The sequence below is a fragment of the Apodemus sylvaticus genome, chromosome 14, assembly GCF_947179515.1.
Source record: "Apodemus sylvaticus chromosome 14, mApoSyl1.1, whole genome shotgun sequence".
Classification (NCBI taxonomy): domain Eukaryota; kingdom Metazoa; phylum Chordata; class Mammalia; order Rodentia; family Muridae; genus Apodemus; species Apodemus sylvaticus.
Window position 1 is genome coordinate 43,464,152 of NC_067485.1, and position 23,529 is coordinate 43,487,680.

At 46.1% G+C, this 23,529-nt stretch overlaps 1 protein-coding gene and 8 non-coding genes across 9 annotated transcripts; 7 read left to right on the forward strand and 2 right to left on the reverse strand.

Moving 5' to 3' along the window:
• Positions 1 to 2,174: 2,174 nt before the first annotated feature.
• Positions 2,175 to 2,262, forward strand: Trnay-gua (transfer RNA tyrosine (anticodon GUA)). Its single transcript is given in 2 exon segments — positions 2,175 to 2,211; positions 2,227 to 2,262. It is a non-coding gene; the product is annotated as a tRNA-Tyr (tRNA).
• Positions 2,263 to 3,963: 1,701 nt separating this feature from the next.
• On the reverse strand, positions 3,964 to 4,036 carry Trnaa-agc (transfer RNA alanine (anticodon AGC)). The gene has a single exon. It is a non-coding gene; the product is annotated as a tRNA-Ala (tRNA).
• A 2,632-nt stretch (positions 4,037 to 6,668) lies between these two features.
• On the forward strand, positions 6,669 to 6,765 carry Trnay-gua (transfer RNA tyrosine (anticodon GUA)). The gene is made up of 2 exons: positions 6,669 to 6,705; positions 6,730 to 6,765. It is a non-coding gene; the product is annotated as a tRNA-Tyr (tRNA).
• Positions 6,766 to 8,209: 1,444 nt separating this feature from the next.
• Trnay-gua (transfer RNA tyrosine (anticodon GUA)) lies at positions 8,210 to 8,294 on the forward strand. The gene is given in 2 exon segments: positions 8,210 to 8,246; positions 8,259 to 8,294. It is a non-coding gene; the product is annotated as a tRNA-Tyr (tRNA).
• Positions 8,295 to 8,727: 433 nt separating this feature from the next.
• Trnay-gua (transfer RNA tyrosine (anticodon GUA)) lies at positions 8,728 to 8,815 on the reverse strand. Its single transcript is given in 2 exon segments — positions 8,728 to 8,763; positions 8,779 to 8,815. It is a non-coding gene; the product is annotated as a tRNA-Tyr (tRNA).
• An 820-nt stretch (positions 8,816 to 9,635) lies between these two features.
• Trnay-gua (transfer RNA tyrosine (anticodon GUA)) lies at positions 9,636 to 9,723 on the forward strand. Its single transcript is given in 2 exon segments — positions 9,636 to 9,672; positions 9,688 to 9,723. It is a non-coding gene; the product is annotated as a tRNA-Tyr (tRNA).
• Positions 9,724 to 10,476: 753 nt separating this feature from the next.
• Positions 10,477 to 13,675, forward strand: Abt1 (activator of basal transcription 1). The gene is made up of 4 exons (XM_052156616.1): positions 10,477 to 10,807; positions 11,507 to 11,827; positions 12,579 to 12,772; positions 12,884 to 13,675. Exons 1-4 carry the CDS (start codon positions 10,477 to 10,479, stop codon positions 13,244 to 13,246), a joined length of 1,209 nt encoding a protein of 402 aa, XP_052012576.1. The 3' UTR covers positions 13,247 to 13,675.
• Positions 13,676 to 22,627: 8,952 nt separating this feature from the next.
• Positions 22,628 to 22,700, forward strand: Trnav-aac (transfer RNA valine (anticodon AAC)). Its single transcript has one exon. It is a non-coding gene; the product is annotated as a tRNA-Val (tRNA).
• A 207-nt stretch (positions 22,701 to 22,907) lies between these two features.
• Positions 22,908 to 22,980, forward strand: Trnaa-agc (transfer RNA alanine (anticodon AGC)). The gene has a single exon. It is a non-coding gene; the product is annotated as a tRNA-Ala (tRNA).
• The last annotated feature ends 549 nt before the right edge of the window (positions 22,981 to 23,529 follow it).

Consider the following 23,529-nt stretch of genomic DNA (forward strand, 5'->3'; position numbering starts at 1 on the left):
CAATTCAGCCTGTTCCGGCACAGTGTTTGATCTGTCTGTGCAGGCAAGTGTATACTTGAAAGCCTTGGCAATTTAAGAGACGTAAAAAGGATTCAGAGGTGCAGGGACTTAGTGCAGTTTGTGGGACAGACTGGGCCTTAGGTGAAGGAAACAGGAAATCCTTTCCTCAAGGCTTATCTGAGCAGGCAGCAGAGGGGTCACAGACAGTAGCAACATGTATGAACGTCCTCAGCCTTCTTGGATCACAGTTCAAGAGCGTCTCTGTGAGGGACGTAATCCGGTTGGGTCTGACCTCTTGGAAAGTCTTCCAGATTGAGGTATGTAAGATATAAACTATCTGTTCCGTGGGATGGATTTCCACTCAAGTCACCACACAGGAGTCTCATGGAGAATAGGACTGTGGTTCAGGGGCCTGCTTTCTTCTAGTGGTAACAGTGAGGTCACCCTTCGATTTATGCTTTGGTGAATAATGCAAAGCCAAGGAGGAGGAAGGGGAGGAGGGCAGGGAGGAGGGGGCGGAAGAAGGAAGAGGGGGAGAAGGAGAACTTGTATTCTTTCAAGAATTTATTATTTTTGCAAGTTCTCATTTTATATTAAACAACAATCATGGAATTGAGCCTGCAAAAGTGTATTTAGATAAAATGGACAATATTAAATACATCTGTAATAAGCTAAAAATAAGATAACCCATTCAATCAGCTCGAGTTGGGAGAGAGAGAATGTTTTGATTTACTCTGATATTTCTTGAAGACATGGAGAGGTTAGTGCTCAGCTAAGTGATTAATAGCCTGTTTTTTATTCTTGCTCGGGGAAACAAATAGAACAACAAAATCCTACAAAACACTGAACAACAGCAGAGAACGCTTTCATTGGACCACACAGGGTGGACACGGCTAGTCCATTAGTGGTTCTGGGTGGGGCATTGTTCGCCTGTGTGTGTGACTCCAATGTATAACAACACAATGATCTTTAATAGAATCTGGACAAGAGTAAGACAGATTTCTGATGTCAGAAGTGTCTGTCATAAGAGCTATTTGGAGCTCCTCATGATCTCTAGGAAGCTGGAAGGAATTCTAATATCGAGTTAATTTACATTTGAATCCTACTTGAACCCAGCATTTAAAGCTATATTGACTTCATCTTCATAGTCATTTGTAAATTAAGAGCTAATGTGATCTCCTTGTCAATCGACAAAGACCAATGCCAGCTAAAGGGCGCTTTAGTATGTTTCTCCTCGCATAGTATAATTTTTATTCATCTTTATCTTATCCTATCTTTTCTCATCTTTGTTTGTGTACTGGCTGGTTTTGTTGACACAGGCTGGAGTTATCACAGAGAAAGGAGTTTCAGTTGGGGAAGTGCCTCCCTGAGATCCAGCTGTGGGGCATTTTCTCAATTAGTGATCAAGGGGAGATCTCAGCCCCTTGTGGGTGGTACCATCTCTGGGCTGATATTCTTGGGTTCTATAAGAGAGCAGGCTGAGCAAGCCAGGGGAAGCAAGCCAGTAAGTAACATCCCTCCATGGCCTCTGCATCAGCTCCTGCTTCCTGACCTGCTTGAGTTCCAGTCCTGACTTCCTTTAGTGATGAACTGCTGTGTGGAAGGTGTAAGCTGAATAAACCCTTTCCTCCCCTACTTGCTTCTTGGTCATGATGTTTGTGCAGGAATAGAAACCCTGACAAGACAAGGTTGGTTGGTTGTTCACACAGGCTTTCACTTTGGCTGGCCCTGAACTCACGATGTGGACCAAGCTAGGGCTGGAATTCAGTGACCTCTCACTGCTCCCGACTCCCCGGTGTTGGGATTAAAGTGTACTCAAGCACATCCGGACCAACCATAGAGTTTTGCTGCAACTACAGACTAACACGTCTCAATTTTTGGTGTTAACTGGGGGGTGGGGGTGGGGGTAGGGGGGTGGGGGGGTGGGGGGGAACGAGCTGTTTAAAATCACCACAGTAAAAGTTGGTCCTCTCAAAGTCCTTAATTTTGCTTCTGTTTTCTTGGTTTTTCAAACTTAAGTTTTCTTCAAGGGCCACGTCGCAGAAATTTGGTACTGGAATAAGAGAATGGATAAATGCAAACTAAAAAGAGGCAACTGTTGCATGCACAATGATTGACGACTCTAACCTCACGCAGAGATGGCATCCCAAGTCAGGAAGCAAGAACGCATGGGTCCTTCGATAGCTCAGTTGGTAGAGCGGAGGACTGTAGATGGGTACTCTAGATATCCTTAGGTCGCTGGTTCGAATCCGGCTCGAAGGAACCTATAACTTTTTTTCTTAGCGTTTGGGGGCTCATTTCCGAGAGAATTGAGCGGCGTTTTTAGCGTTTGGGGGCTCATTTCCGAGAGAATTGAGCGGCATTTTTCGTATTTGAATGAGCCCGACACTACTGTCGATGTGCAAAGAAGTGAATGTAAGTTTTAAAAATTGTTCTCTGTGATGATTTTTAATTCTTCCAAGCAGGCTTCGACGTCATAGATCACATAACCCCACCCCGGGGATCCTTGGGCCCTTGAGTAAAGGACCGGGGACGTCCTGTGGACACGAGGTCTGGGGCCGGGTGTGGTCCCTCAACCTGCCGGGTGGCCGAGAGAGAATGCAGGGCCTGTGGGTGGGGCACGCGCGCCCTCCAGTGGTGAGAGAGCTCTCAGCAGCTGGACCGCAGGCTCAAATTTCTCAGCCGGTATCTTCCTATCAGCTCTTGACAGGAGGGAAATCCTGTTCATTCCAGCTTTTTGGCTTAATTATGTTATGATGGTTTTGTTTGTTTGTTTCAAGAGACTGAGGGAAAATTGATGAAAGTCAGAATGACCTGGGGACATTTTGCAACCTAGGCGATGCGAATTTCAAAAGTTATACAGGTGATTTTAATGTGTTTCTTAAAACGCTGCTAGAACATTTCTCTCAACAAAACAAAACAAAACAAAACAAATAGCATTGCTGGAAACGAAATGGCAGTTTTAGGGGAGAAATGCAAGAGGAGGTTTAGTTCAAAGAAAATCTCCCATCTCAGTAGCACATATTTGCTAATTTTGTGCTAATTCCTTTAAACTACGTTACTTCTGCTCTCAAAATCGGTTACCTGTCAAGAGTTCAACGAGAGATTAATACCAAGTAAGACAAAGTAATTGACAAAGATTTTAGTTCAATATAACGAAGTTGTACAAGGGTTCTGTGCTTGCAATTTCTTGTACTTTCCATCTGATGTATCAGAACTTTTCTCTAAGCAAATTATTTTCAAGTTTGGTGTAAATCATAATGATCTTTAATTAGCAGCATGAAAAAACACGAGGTCTGGCTGTTTGCAGACCGGTTTGAGATGGCAACTCCAGATGATCCCGTGGGATGTGCAGGGGGGGGGGGGATTAGTTTTTTTTTTTTTTTTAAGATAACGGGGCCTCGGATACATAATACATTAGATAGTCCTGGACTGGGCGTTTCTTCAAGGTACAGTAAGTTCCAACCCACACAGAGTCCTACATTTCTTTCCATATCTTGGACTATATTCTGGAACATTCCATTACTAAACTAATTAAACTGAAATGAACTGGACTGGACTGGACTGGATGGACTGAACTGGACTAGACTGAAAACACAAAAGCAAACGACCTAGATTCAAACCCAGCTATGTATGATCTACGCTTCTCCGTCTCAATAAAGGGAATGCGTTTGCTCATTAGCAAAGGGAAAGCTGTGAGAACTTGATAGAAAAAGAGGAAATACATTAAATAAAAGAGAATATTATGATATGACTACTGGAAGTAGTGGCTTTGCAAATTCTCTCGACAGTAATAAAACTCCAGAGCTCCAAGCCTTGAGAGAAATCTCAAAGAACTCGGCCATTTCATGGAGAACAGTAACCTTCCGGGTGCCTGAGAGAATTTTGAAATTAACTATGGAGGTTAAAAGTGTTCCTGCTTTAGCAGGGCATGATGGGAAAAGAAAGAGGCAGATGCAAAACTGGAGAATGCGGGCATCGATCCCGCTACCTCTCGCATGCTAAGCGAGCGCTCTACCATTTGAGCTAATTCCCCTCGCGATGGTGAGAGAGGTTGCTACCTTGCTCCTTTTTGATATCTGGATTTAATTCAAGGCTAGCTGGTGTTTTCAAATAGAGATTATGGGGGTGTGAGTGGGGTAGAGGGGGTGTTAGTGTGTTTGTTGATTTGATTGTTTTTTAAGTCCAATGAAATCCCGACAAGATGATAAAAACGGAAATGGAGACGGTAAAATAGAGTATTTAAGAAAGATTTTTCCTGCGTTAGGGGTGGTGTTTTATAATCCCAGAACTTTAGGGGAGGGGAAGAGAGGCGTCCTAAGGAAGGAGAATTGCCCTCTCTTTGAGGCCATCTTGTTTTACATAGCAAAAGAAGCTTAAAGTGTGGGATTGTGGCTTGGTGGTGACGGACAAGTCCCGGGGTTACTTGCGCCCTGTGTAGATGAAAGACAGTACCGCCAGTTCTGAGAATCGCACAGGGGTGCGTACCAGGACCCGGAGATCACTGGAACAATGGTTCTGGGATTGGCAAAAAGTTAATGCTGGGACTCTGAGCACAGAAACCAGATGCCAGACGGGAATTCAACATTCGGCCGAGAAAAGTAATATAGTTCCCTGGGCTCGACTTTGGCTGGCCTTGATCCGCACCAATCCTCACATCCCTCACATCCTCTTACTTTTACGACTGGTTCCAGAAATCGACTCTTTGGTCTCTACGGCTCAAGAAGGCTCGCTTTTCAAGGTCAGTCCTTTGTCTGGCTTTTTTCTCTTTCTCTTTTCTGCTTCCTTCCCTTTTCTTCTCTTCTCTTTTCCTCTCTCTCTCTCTCTCTCTCTCTCTCTCTCTCTCTCTCTCTCTCTCTCTCTCTCTCTCTCTCTCTCTCTCTCTCTCTCTCTTCTTTTGATTATTACTGCTGGAGGCCACATGGCCAAGAGTAAAAGCCTCTGTCCTGGTTAATTTCTCTTTCCCTGGTTTCTGCAGGCATTATTTCGAGGAGTTTCAAAATTCAGTTTCCAAAGTATTATCTAGAAGCTGCTAACTTTGAGGCAGAGCCATGCAGCTAGGCCTTAAGAGCCTAAACTTCCCTGTGTAGTTGAAGATGACCCCGAAGTCATGATCCTCTCCTACCTTCAGGGGCGTCCCACTACCTTCCTCTAGAATGGGTACATATATGGTTTGGGCCTAGAGAAATCTGCAAAAAGGAAAAAGAAAGATTGGCTCTTTTCCTTTTGGATTTGCGGAGTGTCAGTATCAGGTGCGGTTCCGGGTTCTAGGTAGGACTGGGTGAGGTCCCTAGTCGACAAGCACAGCCCAATTGCCTCTTCTTCTGAAAGTTCATCAGAAAGACTTCCGCTTGTGGGCTTAATGTTTATTTTTGAAAACTCAATAAAATCGGAGCAAGATAGTAAGAATTAAAAGAAAGAACGTGAAACATTCAAATCAGTGATTCTAGAGCCCGTTGTGGGGTGGCGTATCTCAGCAGCTGCGGGGCTGGGCTGGAGGTTTGCCTGGATTACTCTATGAATACCAGCAGTCAGAGCTAGAAAACAAGGTCCGGTAAATAAGAAAGAAAAAAAATGAATAAACAAATAGAAAAAAGGAAAGAAAAGAAAAAGACACCCACCCCCAGGCCCGACACCCGTCCCCAGGCCCGACACCCATCCCCAGGCCCGACACCCGTCCCCAGGCCCGACACCCATCCCCAGGCCCGACCCCACGTCTCTGAGCTGTGCACGGAGCCCGTCCGAGGCCTCCTGGGGCTTCAGACCACCCTCAGCACTTGCTTTTCTCTTCTGCTTATTCACTATAGTCAGGGTTGACAAAAAGAGAACGGCTTTCTGTAGGAAGAAGTTGTTCCCTCCACAGAAGAGATTTTAAATCTCAGATGCTGAAATTGTATATAGAAACCCACTGTTATTCCTCTTATAGTCAGACTTGCCCTGACACTCACCGCTACCTAGATTCTTCCTTCTTACCGGACAGAAATCTGCCCGGTCTGGCCTCTGTTTACCTTCAAATGACTATGAGGCGTGTAGGTGTGGAACCGAAAGGTTCATTCCCGAGGCACCGACCCATCTGCTGCGTGACTACATGCGCACTATGAGGTTTACAGCAGGAACAAATTTTGGGGTTCCAGTAATACTGGATTGGTTGGAGGAATATCTTAAAATTTACGCTGAAGTTTTAGCAGTTGCTAAATGGCGCCACCTCCTGACGTTCAGGAAGAAATACCCCAGCACCAAAATACACTGGCCATGGATGGCTGTCTTCAAGCCACAACTGGCTTCCTCAGTTGTCTCGTACTTGACGCAACCATATCATTTATCTAGCAAATCTAGATAAATTTAAGAGAAAGGAAGTAATCAGAAAGGACAGGGTGGCTATAGAACATCTAGGAGGGTCAAGGACAGGGACTCTTTCTATTTTTTTTGTTTTTATTGTTATATATATATATGATATATGATGATTATATGCTTTATATATATTATATATTATATGTAATATATAATAATATATATATATCCAGGAAACTGTGAGCATCGCTATATAGAATACATCCAATATTCTTAAATATTGATATTATTATAACCCTTAGTTATAATATCAACAACAAAGCAAAATCAAGATCATATAACGTTATATAACATTTCTAAAAGTGTACTACCTATATCCTTCGATAGCTCAGTTGGTAGAGCGGAGGACTGTAGGGGGAATTACCTTCCGTTGAGGGCATCCTTAGGTCGCTGGTTCGAATCCGGCTCGAAGGAGAAGTGTTTTGATTGGGTATCTGCTTCTAGGTCGTCCTTCCTGCTCACAGACTCACAAAAATGCTTGGCGTTCTTTATTCTTCTTAACCAGGAATTACCTATTTGCAATGACCGGTGGGGTCCCCTTGGTCTTGACATTTAGCAAAATATTTATGAGGCCAGGCCAAGCTTACCCCAAAGAAAATGTAAGGTACCATTTCCCAGATAAAGCCATTGTCAGTTCAGTTCCTTTGCATAGTGTGTCCCCACCGCACTCTGGCCCACCTGTGACGGTTCTACGCACACCTAAGCAGTGCGGCCGCCTCATCTGGGACGGTAGTATTGAGAAAAGGTCGGTGTAAGGTTATAAAAGAGGGACCCGCCCTGTTCCCCTCTTTTCCTCCCCACTACCAGCGGAGTCTATTGAGGAGGAGTCTCTGAAAAGAGCCGCGCCTGGAATCCCAGCAACGGAAGTGGTTGAAGCAGGAGAATCTAGGGAGAGGCCACAAACATCTCCAGCGTCTGATTTTGTTGTTGCTGTATGTGTTTTGGTTTTTCTTTCTCAGAGGCTTTCTGGTGCACCTAGACTGTGCCAGCTCCTTACAGCCTTCCTTCAGCAATCCAGGTTTTCGCCTGTGCAGTCTCTGCTCCTAGCCTTTCATAATAAACTTAACTTTGAAGTATATGTTACGTTATGTTATGTTTATTTGCTCCAGTATAATTGTGCAGCGTAACGTGGACCAGCCCACTCCTAAATACATACGGTGATTAGTTGTTCTTAACTTGACACAAGCTAGTCGTCTGCCACAGTTGTGAAAGTGCCTCTATCAGATTTGCCTGTAGGCAAGCCTGTGGGAGCGTTTACATAATTAGTGATTGATTGATTGATTGATTGATTGGGAATGGCTCAGCCCGCGGTGGGTGACGGCAGGGTGGGTGCTGCTGGGTTGTGTAAGGAGCGGCGTGACCAAACCACGGAGAGCAAGCCTTTAAGCAGAACCCTCCACGTTATCTGCCTCGCTTCCTGCCTTCAAGCGCCTGCCTTGCTTGAGTTTCTGTCCAGGCTTCCCGTATGGACGGTGATCAAGACGTTTCAGTTAAATAAACCTTTCCTCCCCAAGTTGCTTTTGGTCATAGTATTTTAACACTGCATCGGAAACGAACCTAAAACACATGTCAAAAGCTCCTCAAGTTTCGTGTCTCATGCTTTCGTTATCACTCGATTTTCTGCGTTTCTATGGTGAACTGGGCAACAGCTCTGTTTCAGGATGGTGTTGTCCGTCTGTGGCATCGCTTTCCTCTAACTTTTAATTGAGAGAGGAGGCCCCAAAGAGACCGGATGCACCGTAGGACAAGGGCAGTGAAGACCTTAAAAGACTTCCTGATGCTTGCCTGCATTTGAAGTAGATCAGAAAATAGAACAAAGTACCCAGCTATTTCATAAGTCACACAGCTTGTATACCTCCCTTCGATAGCTCAGTTGGTAGAGCGGAGGACTGTAGGTTGATGTTGATATCCTTAGGTCGCTGGTTCGAATCCGGCTCGAAGGAGGTGTACTTTTTTTTTTTTTTAAATGACGTTTATACCACCAAAAGATAGTATACGAATGCAATAACTTCATACTGATTAACAATCTTTACAAGCTCATATTTGGAGGAGAGTCAAGTTTATTACCATAAGGCACTTTAGATCTTTAACTTTAACGAGATTATCTTTCATAGCTGTTTATATACACAGGTATCTTTTCATTGTTACCCCTTCCCATGACCCAGTCTGAATTTCGTGAAAAGTAACTGCTTCCAGCAACACAAGAACTACCTTATTTATTTGTACTGTACAGAACCTGAGGTTTGTTTATTTTACCCTAAATTCTACAATAGAGTATTTCAAGTGACTTTGGTTCACTGCGTTATTGAAAATCAATAAGGTTGCCGGAAGCAGTTACTTTTCACCATGGTTGGTGAGACCTTTTTAAAAGGTCATTCCTTCGAGCCGGATTCGAACCAGCGACCTAAGGATCACCACATTAGTACTCTACAGTCCTCCGCTCTACCAACTGAGCTATCGAAGGAAGATGTCTAAGGTTTTCACACAATTGCAAAAATATACAAACACACCAGGAACATTTTAACACATGTCATAATTTAAAATATCCAAACCTTTCATAACTCATGTCTTCCATGAAAATAACCTTGGATGGCTTGTTGTTTTTCCTAACAGATTCATTTTCTGTCTTAGGATGAGGAAACTGAATGGCACCATTGGTATTTACTAGCCGAGCATGACAGCACACTTAAAAATGAAATCGTCAAAAATTTTGCTTGAGTGTGTGTGTCTGTGTGTGTCTGTGTGTGTGTGTGTGTGACGTGTTTCATTTATTTGCTCCACTACAATTGTGGGAAATAGTATGGACTACTCCTTTCCTACTTGTCAAAGACCTCTTAAGCTTTACGCCTCATGCATTTGTGTCTACCCCTGGGTTTTCCTTGTTCAGAAAGGAGAATCACACGTTTCCTTCAAGTGGCCATAGCTCTGTTTCAGGATGGTACTGTTTGCCGATGTCACCACTGCCATCTTCACTCACTTTTGATAAAGGAGGTTCTGAGACAACACCGCAGGGAGGTGCAAAGGGGGCGGGGAGGGGCTGGTCCTGTCTGGGACGGTTCGAGAACATTCTCAGGAGCAGCTTGAGATAGATTTGGAAATCTATGTAAAGCACTTATACAGTAAAAGCACTCAACTCAGACCTGTCAAGACACCTGTTGAGTGATCACTAGCTAAACTAGTTTTACAATATTCTAGTGCTCCAAAAACATTTCCTTGTACTTCGAAATGAAGCAGAACAAGTCCACCAACTATTTTAGAAATGTTAAAGAAAAGATGTTTGTCTTCCTTCGATAGCTCAGTTGGTAGAGCGGAGGACTGTAGAGTGCTACCGTGGGAATCCTTAGGTCGCTGGTTCGAATCCGGCTCGAAGGAGTGACTTTTTGAAAAGCCATCGCCATGGTGAGAATCCCAGGATTTACAAAAATTTCCAGTGAACCAATGTCACTTAAAACAGTTGTAGGATTTGAGGTAACCTCGGGTACTGTACAAAATCAATCAGTAAAGCGTTTGCGGTGCTCCCGGCAACGCGATACTTTTCACGAAATTCAGGTCATGAGAAGGGGTAACGATGAGAAGGTGCCCTGTACGCCTGTTTCGCATGTTCATTCACTGACGACTCCATGGCTCTTCACGACCCTCTCTATGCTCATCAGGGTCTCTCCTGCAGCCCAGGTTGGTCTGGAACTTACTTTCTTCTCCGTCTCCCAAGAGCTGCTTCCAGTTTCCTGGGCACGTAAAGCGTATACATATTTCATTAACAGTAACTTCAGGGACGCACAAAGTGGAGCAGGAGTCGGGAGTTGCCACTTCGCCATCACACTCTTGCATCTTCTTCACATGGGCCCCGCCCGCAGCTCTCAATGTTTTGAAGTAACTCCGCAAGGCGCTCTCAAGTGTCACCGCTGTTGAAGTAGTCAGTGAAAAAATTAAAAGTAGGGGTCTTTCCTCTCCGCCTTCACTTTTGGTAAAAGGTAACCAACAGCAGGTTCTCTTTAGTGAAAGTCCCCGGAGTCAGGTTTAGTCATTAGGTCCTCAGATGCACCTGAGCTTTACGAATAACGCCAGCGTCTGCGCACGCGTTACCCTGTCTTCTGTCACCTTCGTGATGATGAAGGATAAAGCATTATGCAGGGCCTTGGCTCGGGAGACCGTAAGTCCTCAGGGCCATCCTGCGCTCTGTGCATGAAGCAGGACGCAGGATTAGTACGTCATCTCCAGCGGCGTCGCTCGAGCGTGGGCAGCTGCTCTTCCGAGCCTGAAGCGCGGCTGTGGCAGTGGCCGCCGCTCTGGGCCGGGCGGTGTGGGCGCCAAAGGCGAGGCCTGCACTCGGAGCTGCGCAGACGCCCCCTGTGTGCCGACCGCGCCCCCTGGTGTGCCGACCGCGCCCCCCAGGTGTGCGGACCGCGCCCCCTGGTGTGCCGACCGCGCCCCCTGTGTGCCGACCGCGCCCCCTGGTGTGCCGACCGCGCCCCCTGGCGGCCGCCCCCCCCCCCCCCCCCCCGGGCACTGTCGGAAGCGCGGCCGGCGAGCTCAGCTGAGAACTGCTCCCCGCACCCCTCGCTCGTCAGCGTGCCACGGAGGCGCGTTTAGAATTTTAAAACCGCAACTCCAACTAAAACTCCAAACGTCTACGTGCAACTTTATAAGCTGATTCAAAAAAAAAATCCAAACTTTAATTTTAAAATGTTAAAACTCAGTTGGGACTTTAAATAATTAAAACTTCAAAGTTCAGACGGAAGTCTACAAGTTGAGCTTCATCAAACTTTTACAAATGTGAGTTATCCCTTCAACCACATTCGCACCGCCGTCCTGGAAGAAAATGCTGTTTTGGTCTCTACAGCACACTCTCCCAACACTGGTCTGCAAAAATCCCGCGAGAGGCACCGGGGCACGCTCTCGGTGCATGGAGGCAAAGATCATTCATACACATTTTTTTTAAAAAATTAGAAATAAGCTCCGTGAGAGCTTGCCTCAGACGAGGGTTGCCGCGCCCGAGGTATTTTACCAGGACGCACATCCTGCGGCCCCCACCCCTTCTCCAGAGCCACGTCTGTGGGCTCGCCCCGCCCCGTCAGCCTCTGCCCCGCCCCGTTAGCCTCCGCCCCGCCATAGAACGGCATCCAGGATTCACGTCACTTCTTGGTCCGGATCGCAGATTGGTCCGCCGGATGTGCGTCATCAAATGGCGACAGATTTACGGCTGTCGTGCTCCCCATATCTGCCGTGGTGAAGGCAGGAAAGTTGGTGGAGGAGCAAAAGGCTACGATGGAGGAAGAGGAAGAAGTGAATGCAGAGGTGGCGGAGGAGCCGGACGAGCCGGAGGAAGCGGCCTGCAGCAGCAGCAGCAAGAAGAAGAAGAAGGTTGTTCCTGGTATTGTGTACTTGGGCCACGTCCCGCCGCGATTCCGGCCCCTGCACGTACGCAACCTGCTCAGCGCCTACGGCGAGGTGGGACGCGTTTTCTTCCAGGCCGAGGGTAAGCCCTGCGGCGAAAGGAGAGGGTGGCGGTGCGGACAGGCGGGCACGACTTATTTTCTTGGCTGTACATGAATGAAGCGTGGGGTGCTGGCTCTTCGAAGGCTCTGGCTCCCTACTAGCTGCTAAGTATGTGGCACTCGCGTTCTTTAGGTGGCAGGGGCGGGGAAGGAAAATGGAGAGTGCGCCAATAAGGTCTGATTTTCTTTCTTTCTTACACTCGATTTTCCTTCCTTCCTCCTTCCCTCCCTTCTTTCTCTCCCTCCCTCCGTCCTTAAAATTTATTTACCTATTTTTTATGTGCATACACTGTATGCTATCTTCAGACACATCAGAAGAGGGTCTCAGATCCCATTACAGGTGGTAGTGAGCCGCCTTGTGGTTCCTGGGAACTGAACTCAGAACCTCTTAAAGAGCAGTCCGTGCTCTTAACCACTGAGCCATTTCTCCAGCCCCCTCTATTTTCAAGTAGCCCCAGAAACCGTATTAGCCTCCTCCTCTTCCACCTCTTGATATGCACAATTTGGAAATGGAGGTGGGGATTGGTGCCGATCTTATGTTCGTGAAGTTGTCAGTTGAAGGGAGGAATGGGTTAAAGAAAGGAGAAGCTGCACCTTAGAGACAGCCGTTTTCCATCAACAACTGTAGAGTCGCATCTAAACCAGCAGGTTCAGACTTCTGGCCAAACTGAGGTGTGTCTCAGTGGGTGCTTGCTTGATCTCAGCAGGATGTTCATTGTGTTTGGCCCACAGATCACTTTGTGAAACGCAAAAAGAAGGCAGCCGCGGCTGCAAAGAAAGGAGCTAAATACAGCAAGGACTATACGGAAGGCTGGGTGGAGTTCCGAGACAAGCGCATAGCCAAGAGAGTGGCGGCCAGTCTACACAACACTCCCATGGGCTCCCGCAAGCGCAGTCCCTTCCGATATGACCTGTGGAACCTCAAGGTGAGGTTCTAGGTTTCTCTGCCACAGTTCTTTTCAATTCTTCCCTCCAGCTCTAGCCCACGCACCCCATGCTTCCTGCTAGCTCTAAGCTTCTTGTTTTTCTGCCCACAGTATCTGCATCGTTTTACGTGGTCCCACCTCAGTGAACACCTTGCCTTTGAGCGCCAGGTCCGGAGACAACGTCTGAGAGCAGAGGTCGCCCAAGCAAAGCGAGAGACTGACTTCTATCTTCGAAATGTAGAACAGGGACAGCGCTTCCTTGCTGCTGATGGGGACACCACGCGGCCAAATAGCTCCTGGACATTTACTCAGCGTCCCACCGAGCAGGAGCTGAGGGCCCGGAAAGCTGCGCGGCCAGGAGGGCGGGAACGAGCTCGGTTGGCCACCGTCCAGGACCAGGCCCGATCCAACAGAGGGCTCCTTGCCAAGATCTTTGGAGCCCCTGTACCTGCAGAGAGCAAGCCAGACCCATAGCCAGTAAGGGGCCTCCTGAGGGAAGAAGAAATACCTACAGCCCTGCCCCATTCTGATCCGCCTCCTGCAGAGTGTAACCATCTAGGCAGATGTTTTCTCTATTCCACAGACCAAGAGTCTGGGAAAAGGCCTTTTTGTTGGTGTCTTTTACCTACTTTGACCAAACCCTGTTAGTGCCAGGCTGAGAACCTTACTCATCCTATCCAGGATGAAGACCACTGTAGGTGCCTATTGCGTTTTGTTTGATTTCTGATTGCCTGCCTCTTTCTCAGTGGGCACCTAACAGTTTGTGGCTGGAAGAGGGGACTCGCCTTCCAAAGGTAGTGGTCTGTGGTGTTTGTTCACTGTGGTGGAGGGCTGAATTAACAGGAATTGAATAGTGGTCCAGTTTGAGTTTTATATTTGAAAATAAAAAATAATTTATTTTTATATGCTTTTTACTTTTTCATTCAGTAAGCTTCAACTTCTTTTGAAGCCACACATGCCGCTCAGTTACTTTACCACAGGAATGATTCTGCTCCACCCATGAATCTCAGGTGCTCTAGCAGATATAGTACGGTCCCAGTGCTCCTGTATTAGTCAGGGTTCTCTAGAGTCACAGAGCTTATGGGTAGTCTCTATATAGTGAGAGAATTTGTTGATGACGTTCAGCCTGTAGTCCAACCCCCCAACAATGGTCAGCAGCAGCTGTGGATTTAAGACCAAGGATCTAGCAGTTGCTCAGTCCCACAAGGTAAGCAGATCAAGGAGGGTCTTCCTTCTTCCAATGTTATTATGTAGGTCTCTTGTAGGAGGTGTGGACCACCAGCCTGGATCTGGGACTTGCTTTGTCCCAGGCTGACCTTGAACTCAGAAATCTCCTTGCCTTAGTCTCCTGGGATTCATAGCCACTATGCCTCAAGATCTCTATGCCAAGATCCAGGTCAGAAACTTGTATCTCCCAGCCTCAAGATCAGGATCACAGGTGAGCCTTCCAATTCTGGATTATAGTTCATTGCAGATATAGTCAAGTTAACAACCAGGAATAGGCACTACAATCCACCCCTTGTCAACTTGACACAAATACTATCTCATATCCATATGAAACAACAAGGTTATGAATATGCCTAACATGATATAACTATTCCTTGTACAATTACAAACACATTTGTAAATTTACAATGGGGCAATGTCTCTTGGGAACATTCTTTTAGTATCTCTACTTAAATACCAATCGATGTCAAAGAAATTGGAAGAAAGACAAATATGTTCTTAACAAAATAAAACAGAAGCATTCATATTACATTATAATCCTTGTTATGTGGCCTTAGCTGGTATTGATAACTACCTTCCTCTGCTACCCATTATGAATTTCCTTTACCCTCTGCAAGCACCTCAGCAGGTCTTGGCTCTTCCTGGAGGAGTGACCTATACCTTCATTCCTGATGGGTCTGCATCCTTTGTCATCCTTCTTGGATTAGGCTGTTGTAATTTCCCATTGTCTTTAATCATAGGACATGGTAGCAGTAAGGGATCCTTAAGGGATTTCCTGCACTCCAGACATAATCATTCATGCCTCTGTTGTGGAGAGGCAATCTAATTTCCCCTAGTAATCTGGATCTATCACCCCTCCTAACACTGTTATTCCTTTCTTAGCCTGTTGGTTTAAGGACATTAGAAACCCAAAATGACCAGGGGAAGTCTGAGCTTCCAGTTCAATGGAATGTTTGTTGTGGCTCCTGGTAGGAGCACTCCCCACTCTGGAACCAAAACTTCTAGGCCAGCAGAACCTAGAGTTGTGGGGATAGGAAGCAAAAATTTTCCTAGAGGATCACTAGGAGTGATAGTAAAACTATTCCCTTTCCACTCCTTGAAGGAAGAAGAGGAGGAAGAGAAGAAGACAGGACAAAGTGTTTTTCATGTTTTGAAAGTGCCAGGTGACTTCATTACTAGTTGTAGGATCTATGGTGTGGAGGTACAGCCAAAGCTAGCTGACTCCTGCTTGTAGTGTAGCGTCGTGTGCAGTTAGGTCATTGTGCCTGTGCTTGCTGAATCTCAGTTGGCAATGTGGGCTATGGATTAGTTTATGTGATGGCTAACCCTGGAAATTAGTTACAGACTGATAGTGATTAAGTATAAGGAAGAGTGCTTTCCTATCTACCTACCTACCTATCTATCTATCCATCCATCCATCCATCCATCTATAAGGAAGAGTGCTTTCCTATCTATCTATCTATCTATCTATCTATCTATCTATCTATCTATCTATCTATCTATCTATCTCCATCCATCCATCTATCCATCCATCCATCCATCCATCCATCCATCCATGTTTTTCCTGACTAGGTTTCTCTGTGTAACCAACCATCCTGGCTGTTCTGGACTTTGCTTTGTAGTCTAGGCTGGACGAGAACTCATGGAAATCCGCCTGCCACTGCCTCCGCTCCTCTGCCTCTTGAGTGCTGGGATTAAAGGCATGCACCACCACTGCCTAGCCTTGCTCCTTTTTTGTTAACTGATTTTTTTTTTTAAGTTTTTTATGTGTCTGGGTGATTACCCTCATGTACATCTGTGCACAGTAGACATTACATCCCCTGATGCTGACAGTTGTGAACTGATGTGTGAGTGTTAGGAGCCCAGGTCATCAGGAGGAGCATAGATCCCAATGACATCAGGAGACCCTGCAGTAACCACTGTCATTTCTGTCTCAGGGTTTGTGGGTGTGATGATAAAACCACTTCATTTAAGCTGCTTACTGCTGAAAGATTTCTAGGTTAGCTCTCTCATAACTCAGTATGTCCCAATCTTCTGATCTACCTGATGAAAAGTTCAAGTTAGTGATGGCTGGCTGTGTGCCAAGGGTCAGTGGGGTGCACAGGCCAAACAGAAATGTGTTTTCTGGTGTTTATTTCCTTACTTAAAGATAGGCCTCACTGTGTAGGCTTGGCTGGCTCCGGCCTGCCTATGTGGACAGGGTGAACTCCTACCTCCCCCTCAAAGTGCTGAGACAACAGGCAGATGTTCCTATCAGTTTCAGACTCCTGGCTTCCTGTTCAGAAATTAGACCTGTAGAATCTTCCAATAAGCTGTTTCTAGGTTCCTCCCACTGAGGTCAGGGATTTGAATTTGTCACTGAAAGGACTCAGCAAGAAAAAGCATTTGTCGCCAAACCTGAGGAGCTGAGTTTGTTCTCTGGTAGAACACATGGTAGAAGGAGAGAACCAACCCCTGTATCTGCCCCGATTTCCACAATGAACAGAGCTCTCCTCTCTTGCCCTCTAGTAAATACCTGTAAAAGGATTAAAAACCAAAGACTGTCTACATCATCTAAGCTGAGAAGCTGGAGGGTAGACAAATGTTCCAAAGGCCAGTAGATGTCATCAACATTACGAAGGTTACTGACAAAGTATCTAATCATTGTAATCCACCCGTGTCAAGAAAATCTTCAGAAAGTTTCTGAGAAGTTCATCAAAAACCTCGGTCATGACTTGCATTAGGTCATCGCACACTGGGAAGGACAGGGGAGGTGCAAAAGGTTCCTGAGGGGAAAAATAAGAAACCGGCACTGGTTCACCATAGACAGCACCCTATTTTGCAAGGAGAAAGTACATTTGTGGATTCTTGGCTTTGTTTTAAACCTCCCCTCCGAGAATAAACACGAAAACAGCAGTCATCCTGCTCAATTTTCTTTGATAAACAACTGTTGCAGTCCGTATAGAAACAAGCTACCACGGCTCATAACCAACTGAGAGAGAGGCTTTAGTGGAGGGGTACCTGGTTAGGCATCAACACTACGCAAAAGCGCCAGGTAGATATGAGAAATGGGACCTTCCTGCCGCTAGGAGGCGATGTGGTTGAGTTTCTGCCCAATGACTGGGGCTGAGGCCTGACCTTGTGGGTCCGGAATCCTGTTCTATTCTGTGCATGCGCTAAGCCTGCTTCCTGTCCTCTACCCATTGGGAGGATTCTCTGGATTTGTCCACACCAATGTAAGGGAGGTTCGCTACCTCGCAGTCAGTGCACAACATACCCAGACACCAGATTCTCAGCACAAAGATTAACCAAGAGGGACAAGCGGGAGTGGGTGGTGGTGGTGGCGGCAGCGGCGGGTGGGTGTGTGTGTGTGTGTGTGTGTGTGTGTGTGTATGCGTATGTGCGCGCGTGCTCTCAAACGTAGCGCCGGCGTCGGAGTGGGCAGCAGCAGCAAGCAAAGCAAAAGAGCAGAAATAAGTTTTTAAAGAGCAAAGGAGAAAGTCTGTGCTAGAGTGAGCTGGTACGTCCTGATTAGCTCTATTAGCCACCCTGGGGGCTAGCCTTAGGAATGTAACAGTTTATAACAAGAGAAAGAACAAGGGCAAAAGGGCAAAGCCTTCTGGCCAGCTAGAGCCCCTTCAACCAAGCACACGCAGAGCAGAAAAGGACACTGGAATGTGGAACTCTGAGCTGGTTTTCTCTCTTCTGCCTGATTTGTGGCCCTGTATAGCTCAAGTTTGTTTTAAAAATTGGAAGACTTGAATTTTAAATTGTGGTTTTCATGAAATGTTCTTGTATGATGTAGTTCTTTGTACTATAATACTGTCTTTGTTAGGGGTTTTTCCCCCTGCTGTGAGCAGACACTATGACCAAGGCAACTCATATAAGGACAACATTTAATTGGGGCATCAAGGTGGAAGAGAGCATGGCAGCATCCAGGCAGGCATGGTGCAGGGGGAGCTGAGAGTTCTACATCTTCATGTGAAGGCTGCTAGTAGAATACTGGCTTCCAGGCTGCTAAGATGAGGGTCTTATAGCCCACACCCACAGTGATACACCGACTCCAACAGGGCTACATCTTCTAATCTTGCTACTCCCTGGGCTGAGCATATACAAAACCATTTACAAATAGTTAGTGTATTTTATTAATTAAAACAGTGTCTTAGCAGTTTGGATTATACAGTGTAAAAAATGTTCAGAGTATGCTTTAAATGTCACAATGTAAATACTCCGATATTATCTGGCATACATTGTCCCAACTCTCAAAAAGCAACATGCCAGAAATCTGAAAATTCTGAGAAACTTGTTTTTGTTTTCATAGTATGTTAGAATTCTACATTGTATCATTGGTGGATATACTACATAATTTTATGTCAGCACAGGCTGGAGTCCTCTGAGAGGATGGAATCTCAAGAAATGCTTCCATAAGATGGGTTTGTAGATAAGCCTGTAGGGTGTCTTCTTAACTGATGGCCACAGGAGGGCCTGGCCCACTGTGGTAGCACCGTCCGTCTCTGGGCAGATTTTACAGGAAAGCAGGCTGAGCAAGCCAAGGAAGGCAGCTGGTAAGCAGCACTCCTTCACGGCTTCCGCGTTTTGTCTCCAAGCCCCTGCCCTGTTTGGGTTTCAGTCCTGACTTCCTTTGATGATGAACTATAATGTGGAAATGTAAGCCTTCCTCCCCAAGTTTCTTTGATCACAGTGTTTCTTCACAACTCTAGTAACCCCAAGACAGTGTATAACTAAAAGCAAGGTTGGAAGCAGAGATGTGTTCCTGGGTACAAATCCCAAGGTCAGCGCCATTGTTTGGGCTGTCCACTTCCACCTTTCTAATAGCTCCTGTGTGGCTGGTGCAGGGCAGAGCATTTATGAGTTCATACGCGTGGTCTCTTCTGATTTCAAGCACATGGGTACCAGGTATCCTGTTACCGCTATTCCTCAAGCTGTCTTAAAATCTCTAAATATCTGCTGAAAGGAGACAGGGTGAGCCTCCAAAAACCCATCCATCCTTGGATCTCTAAGCCATACCCTGGATGCTGAGTGACACCTGACGGTTACTTTCCTGTTCCTCATCCTCACCAGCACGACTCCTAATGTAGCCTTTGACTTGTCAGCCTGAGATTTTAGCCATTGTGAAACTTCAGTGGGAAAGTCCAGATGTCATCGCCTTCCCCAGGAAGACTCATGATAAAATGCAGCTTACCCTGTGATGTTCCTCTGAGGGACGACCCTGCATTTTAGAACACTGTTCTGTCCCTAGATGAACCTTTGTATTAATGCTGCATGACCTCAGAGGCTGACTGAGATGCTGTTACTGCTTCATCAAGACAAACATGTTTAACAAATGTGGAAGGAGAAATCACCTCAGTCCTCCCAGCCTTCTGCTCCTGACCACCCCCTTCCCAGCCTCCCCTGCACCATGCACAGTCCTCTACCTTCCCAGCCTCCCCTGCACCATGCACAGTCCTCCACCTTCCCAGCCTCCCCTGCACCATGCACAGTCCTCCACCTTCCCAGCCTCCCCTGCACCATGCACAGTCCTCCACCTTCCCAGCCTCCCCTGCACCATGCACAGTCCTCCACCTTCCCAGCCTCCCCTGCACCATGCACAGTCCTCCACCTTCCCAGCCTCCCCTGCACCATGCACAGTCCTCCACCTTCCCAGCCTCCCCTGCACCATGCACAGTCCTCCACCTTCCCAGCCTCCCCTGCACCATGCACAGTCCTCCACCTTCCCAGCCTCCCCAGCACCATGCACAGTCCTCCACCTTCCCAGCCTCCCCTGCACCATGCACAGTCCTCCACCTTCCCAGCCTCCCCAGCACCATTCACAGTCCTCCACCTTCCCAGCCTCCGCTGCACCATGCACAGTCCTCCACCTTCCCAGCCTCCCCTGCACCATGCACAGGCCTCCACTCCATCTTCACCTAGTTCTCAGTCTCACCTGCATTCAGTTTAGAAAGAGGGAACAATTTTGATTCTCCTGAAATGTGAACTGACCTTAAGTATTATCCTCAATTAGTGGAAATCTCTTTCAGGATACTTCCATTGACTAGATTCATTTCCTTTGTGAAGTAAAGACTGTGTGGACACACACACACACACACACACACACACACCATGAATGGCCATGCTAGAACTCTCAGATACGGAAGGAAAAGCGTAATTGTGGCTCTGTCAAACAGCCGGGGAAGCTGTTGCATTCAAGTTACAGGCTTAGGGGAGCAGGCATTCTGGCTTTAACATCATTTTTCTATTTCACTTATTTATCTGGAGAAATGTGCATTACAGCCCCATGACTGTATAACCTGGAGCTGGCTACACAGACAAGGATGGCCTTGAGTATTCCAGTTCTGTATGACAGTCAGCTCGTATATTTTATACAGTGATTTGTGCCCACTCTCAAAGTGGAAATAGAGCCAATTAAAAGCCTTTTCTTTTTTAAATTTATTTTTGATACAGGGTTTCACTATGCAGCTCTATCTGACCTGGACTTTACCATGAAGACTGGGCTGGCTTCAAATTCACAGAAATCTTCCTGCCTCTGCCTCCCATGGTGCCACTGCCATGCCAGTGTGGAGATGAAAGGCATGTGCCACCATGCCACACCCGATTAAGATTTATTTATTTATTTATTTATTTATTTATTTATTTATTTATGGATAGGGTCTCACTGTGAAGCTAGGCTGACCTCAACTTTCAGATTCTCCTGCCTCAGCCAGTTTGGGGAATGCAGACCTGGGCTCTGGAACAGGGGAAGTTTATGAGGGAGGCCAGCCTCTTTTTCTGGTCTCCTCAATAAAATAATTTAGAGAGAGCCCCGGGAGTCCGCAAGCAAATGTGTTCATTCATAAAGCTGAAGTGCATGCTGGGTAGCAGAAGGCAGTCTCAAGTGGGGTCCAAGGTCCAAAACACCTAGAACTGACAGGTTTAGGTAAGGTCTAATGACAACCACAAGGACCAGCAGCATTTCTAAACACCGGCCACAAAATGCCTGAAAGAGAATTTACAGCAGCTACAAAATAGAAACAATGCATTTATCCAGCAGGTTTAAAAGCTATAAAACACTTAAAAGGATATGAAAACAATGAAAGAAATGATAGCATTTCAGCAAAAAATAACAAAAAAAATCCCATATCCACAAAACCAGAGTCATCATACTAACTGACTCATAAATATATCCTACAAAGTTATGGTAACCTGAACACTATGGTACTGATATCATATGTAGACCAGTGAAACAGAATAGACCTATGAATATATAGTCAATCCATTCTTCAAACGATAAGAAACAGTGTGTGTGTGTGTGTGTGTGTGTGTTTCTACGATTGACTGACTCATGCTTGCAATCCTAGTATCAGGAGACTAAGGCAGGAGGATTGACCAAGCTTGGGCTATACAGTGAATTCTAGCCCAGACTGTGGTACAGGGTGAAACTTTCTAAAGACAAAACAACAAAACCTAAAAGAGAAAAAAAAAATGTGAGGGAATGTGAGGGAATGTGAGGGAAAGAGTACTCTATTCAATACACCATACTGGGATCTGGATATCTGAATACCAAAGAATGAAGCTGAGTACATCTCACACACCAGAAGGGGAATACCGAATGTATTAAACACTCAAATATAAGACTTGAATGCATAAAACTTCCAGAAGAAGGCACAAGGGCAAAGCACCATTGTCTGGCTGTGGTTTTTGGATGCATTTTAAAAGCAAAGGCTACCAAAACAAAGACAGAAACCACAGTTCCTTACCCAGAGCCACACACTTCTGCACAGTGTAGGATACAAGCAATGGATCCCCAGGCTGTGTGCAGAGTGGGAAAAAGCATGGAAACCCACACACCACATAGGAGTTGATGCCCAAATACACACAGAGCACCATAGCTGGAAAACAAATAGCCTGACATAATGGGGGGGGGGGGGGGAATCAGGTTAGGCATATTTCAAAGAAGACAAAGAATAACCTAATCTATGAAAACGTGCCCAACTCATTAGTGACCAGGAAAACGAGACCCAAAGCCCAATGAGTATACCTCACTCCTGTCCTCCAGAAAGAGCTATCCATCCACAAACATAGAAAAGAGTGAGGTATGGAAAAAAGGAGGATGCTGGCACAATTTTGATGATTTAAATGATTTCAGCCACTAGAGGCACTGGTATGACAATTCCTTTAGAAATTTAGCAATAGAGAACATTGCCAGTCATGGGCTCATGTTTGCTCTGAGACACTCGTGTCTTCACATTCAAGATTGTTCATAATAACCAAGACGCAAAATCAAGCTACTGTTCATCAACGGACAGATGAAAACACAGCAGACACACATGGGACGTTAGCTACTCCGCCCTTTATAAAGAGGCTCCGTCACTTGCAACCACTAGAATGAAGAAGCGGAGAACATGGGGTTGAGTGGTAAACCAGCCACAGAGAGACAAATTCACTAACAGCGTGCGATCTCAGCGCCCAGGCGGCGGTAGTGGAGTGGCTCACCAAGGGCTGCGGATGGAGTGGGGCAGCTACCTGGGTTATTTTGATTTAGCTAGACCATAATACAAGTAAATACAACAAGAACTAACCCCAAGACAGTTAGTAGCCTAGCCATATTTTGAATTCATGTCCTCAAACTAGGAAATTTTACTGCTATTGGGTGTTTCCGTAGTGTAGTGGTTATCACGCTCGCCTAACACGCGAGAGGTCCCCGGTTCGAAACCGGGCGGAAACAAGATTACTTTTCTCACCTTCCCCTGTGTTTTTAGACTTTCAGTTCACTCCTTACACTTTTGAGCAGTTAGAAGACATCAGTTTCGGCCCTACGTTTTTCAGCTTTGACCAGTATGTTTTTCTGGATCCTAGACATAGCAAGTATCTTGTGTAAGGACCATTGGAGGCCACGAATGAAAGAAAGAATTAAAGAGTGCTTTTTCATCATGGGGGATTAGCTCAAATGGTAGAGCGCTCGCTTAGCATGCGAGAGGTAGTGGGATCGATGCCCGCATCCTCCAGTTATTATGTTATCTTGCGCACCAAATTTCCAATGATGCTCCCTCAGTGCGGATTAAGAATTACCTTACGCTTTCCTCTCACAATCTAAGCCCTTCAGCACATTCTCACTTTCCAGCTTCTCAAATCCATGCTTCAGAGCATCTGTCAAATCTGATTTGAACCTTTACCCGATTTGAACCTTTACCCAACAGATGATGGGTCAAAACCTATTCTGTACAAACACTTTTAGGCTTTTCCTCGTCAACTTCGCCACGCTGTACGTTCTCTTGTCCGCCTCTCTGTAATCTTCCTTTTCCTCGTCCATCTCTGCTCCCTTAACCACGTTATGGGAGGGTCTTGTACTGCCTGTACCTCCACTCGGCCTGACTGGGATGTGGCACGCTCCGCACAAGTCTCAATTGTCTAAGCTCTGTAAAAAACAAACACAAAAACAAAAACAAACAAACAACCTCGGAGACTCTTTCCTTAACGGTTGCTTTGACTATTTGAGCCACCTGCCCGGGTTCTCTCAAAAGCTCTCCAGCGTCTACAACGTTCTCCTCGAGGTG

What these genes read in the sequence shown, in the direction of transcription:
- Abt1 (XM_052156616.1), top strand. Translation starts at nt 10,477, where the DNA reads ATGCAGGGCCTTGGCTCGGGAGACCGTAAGTCCTCAGGGCCATCCTGC. An exon ending in TGCCGACCGCGCCCCCTGGT is followed by an intron (nt 10,808 to 11,506) that starts GTGCCGACCGCG and finishes TCCGGATCGCAG; the next exon opens with ATTGGTCCGCCGGATGTGCG. An exon ending in CGTTTTCTTCCAGGCCGAGG is followed by an intron (nt 11,828 to 12,578) that starts GTAAGCCCTGCG and finishes TTTGGCCCACAG; the next exon opens with ATCACTTTGTGAAACGCAAA.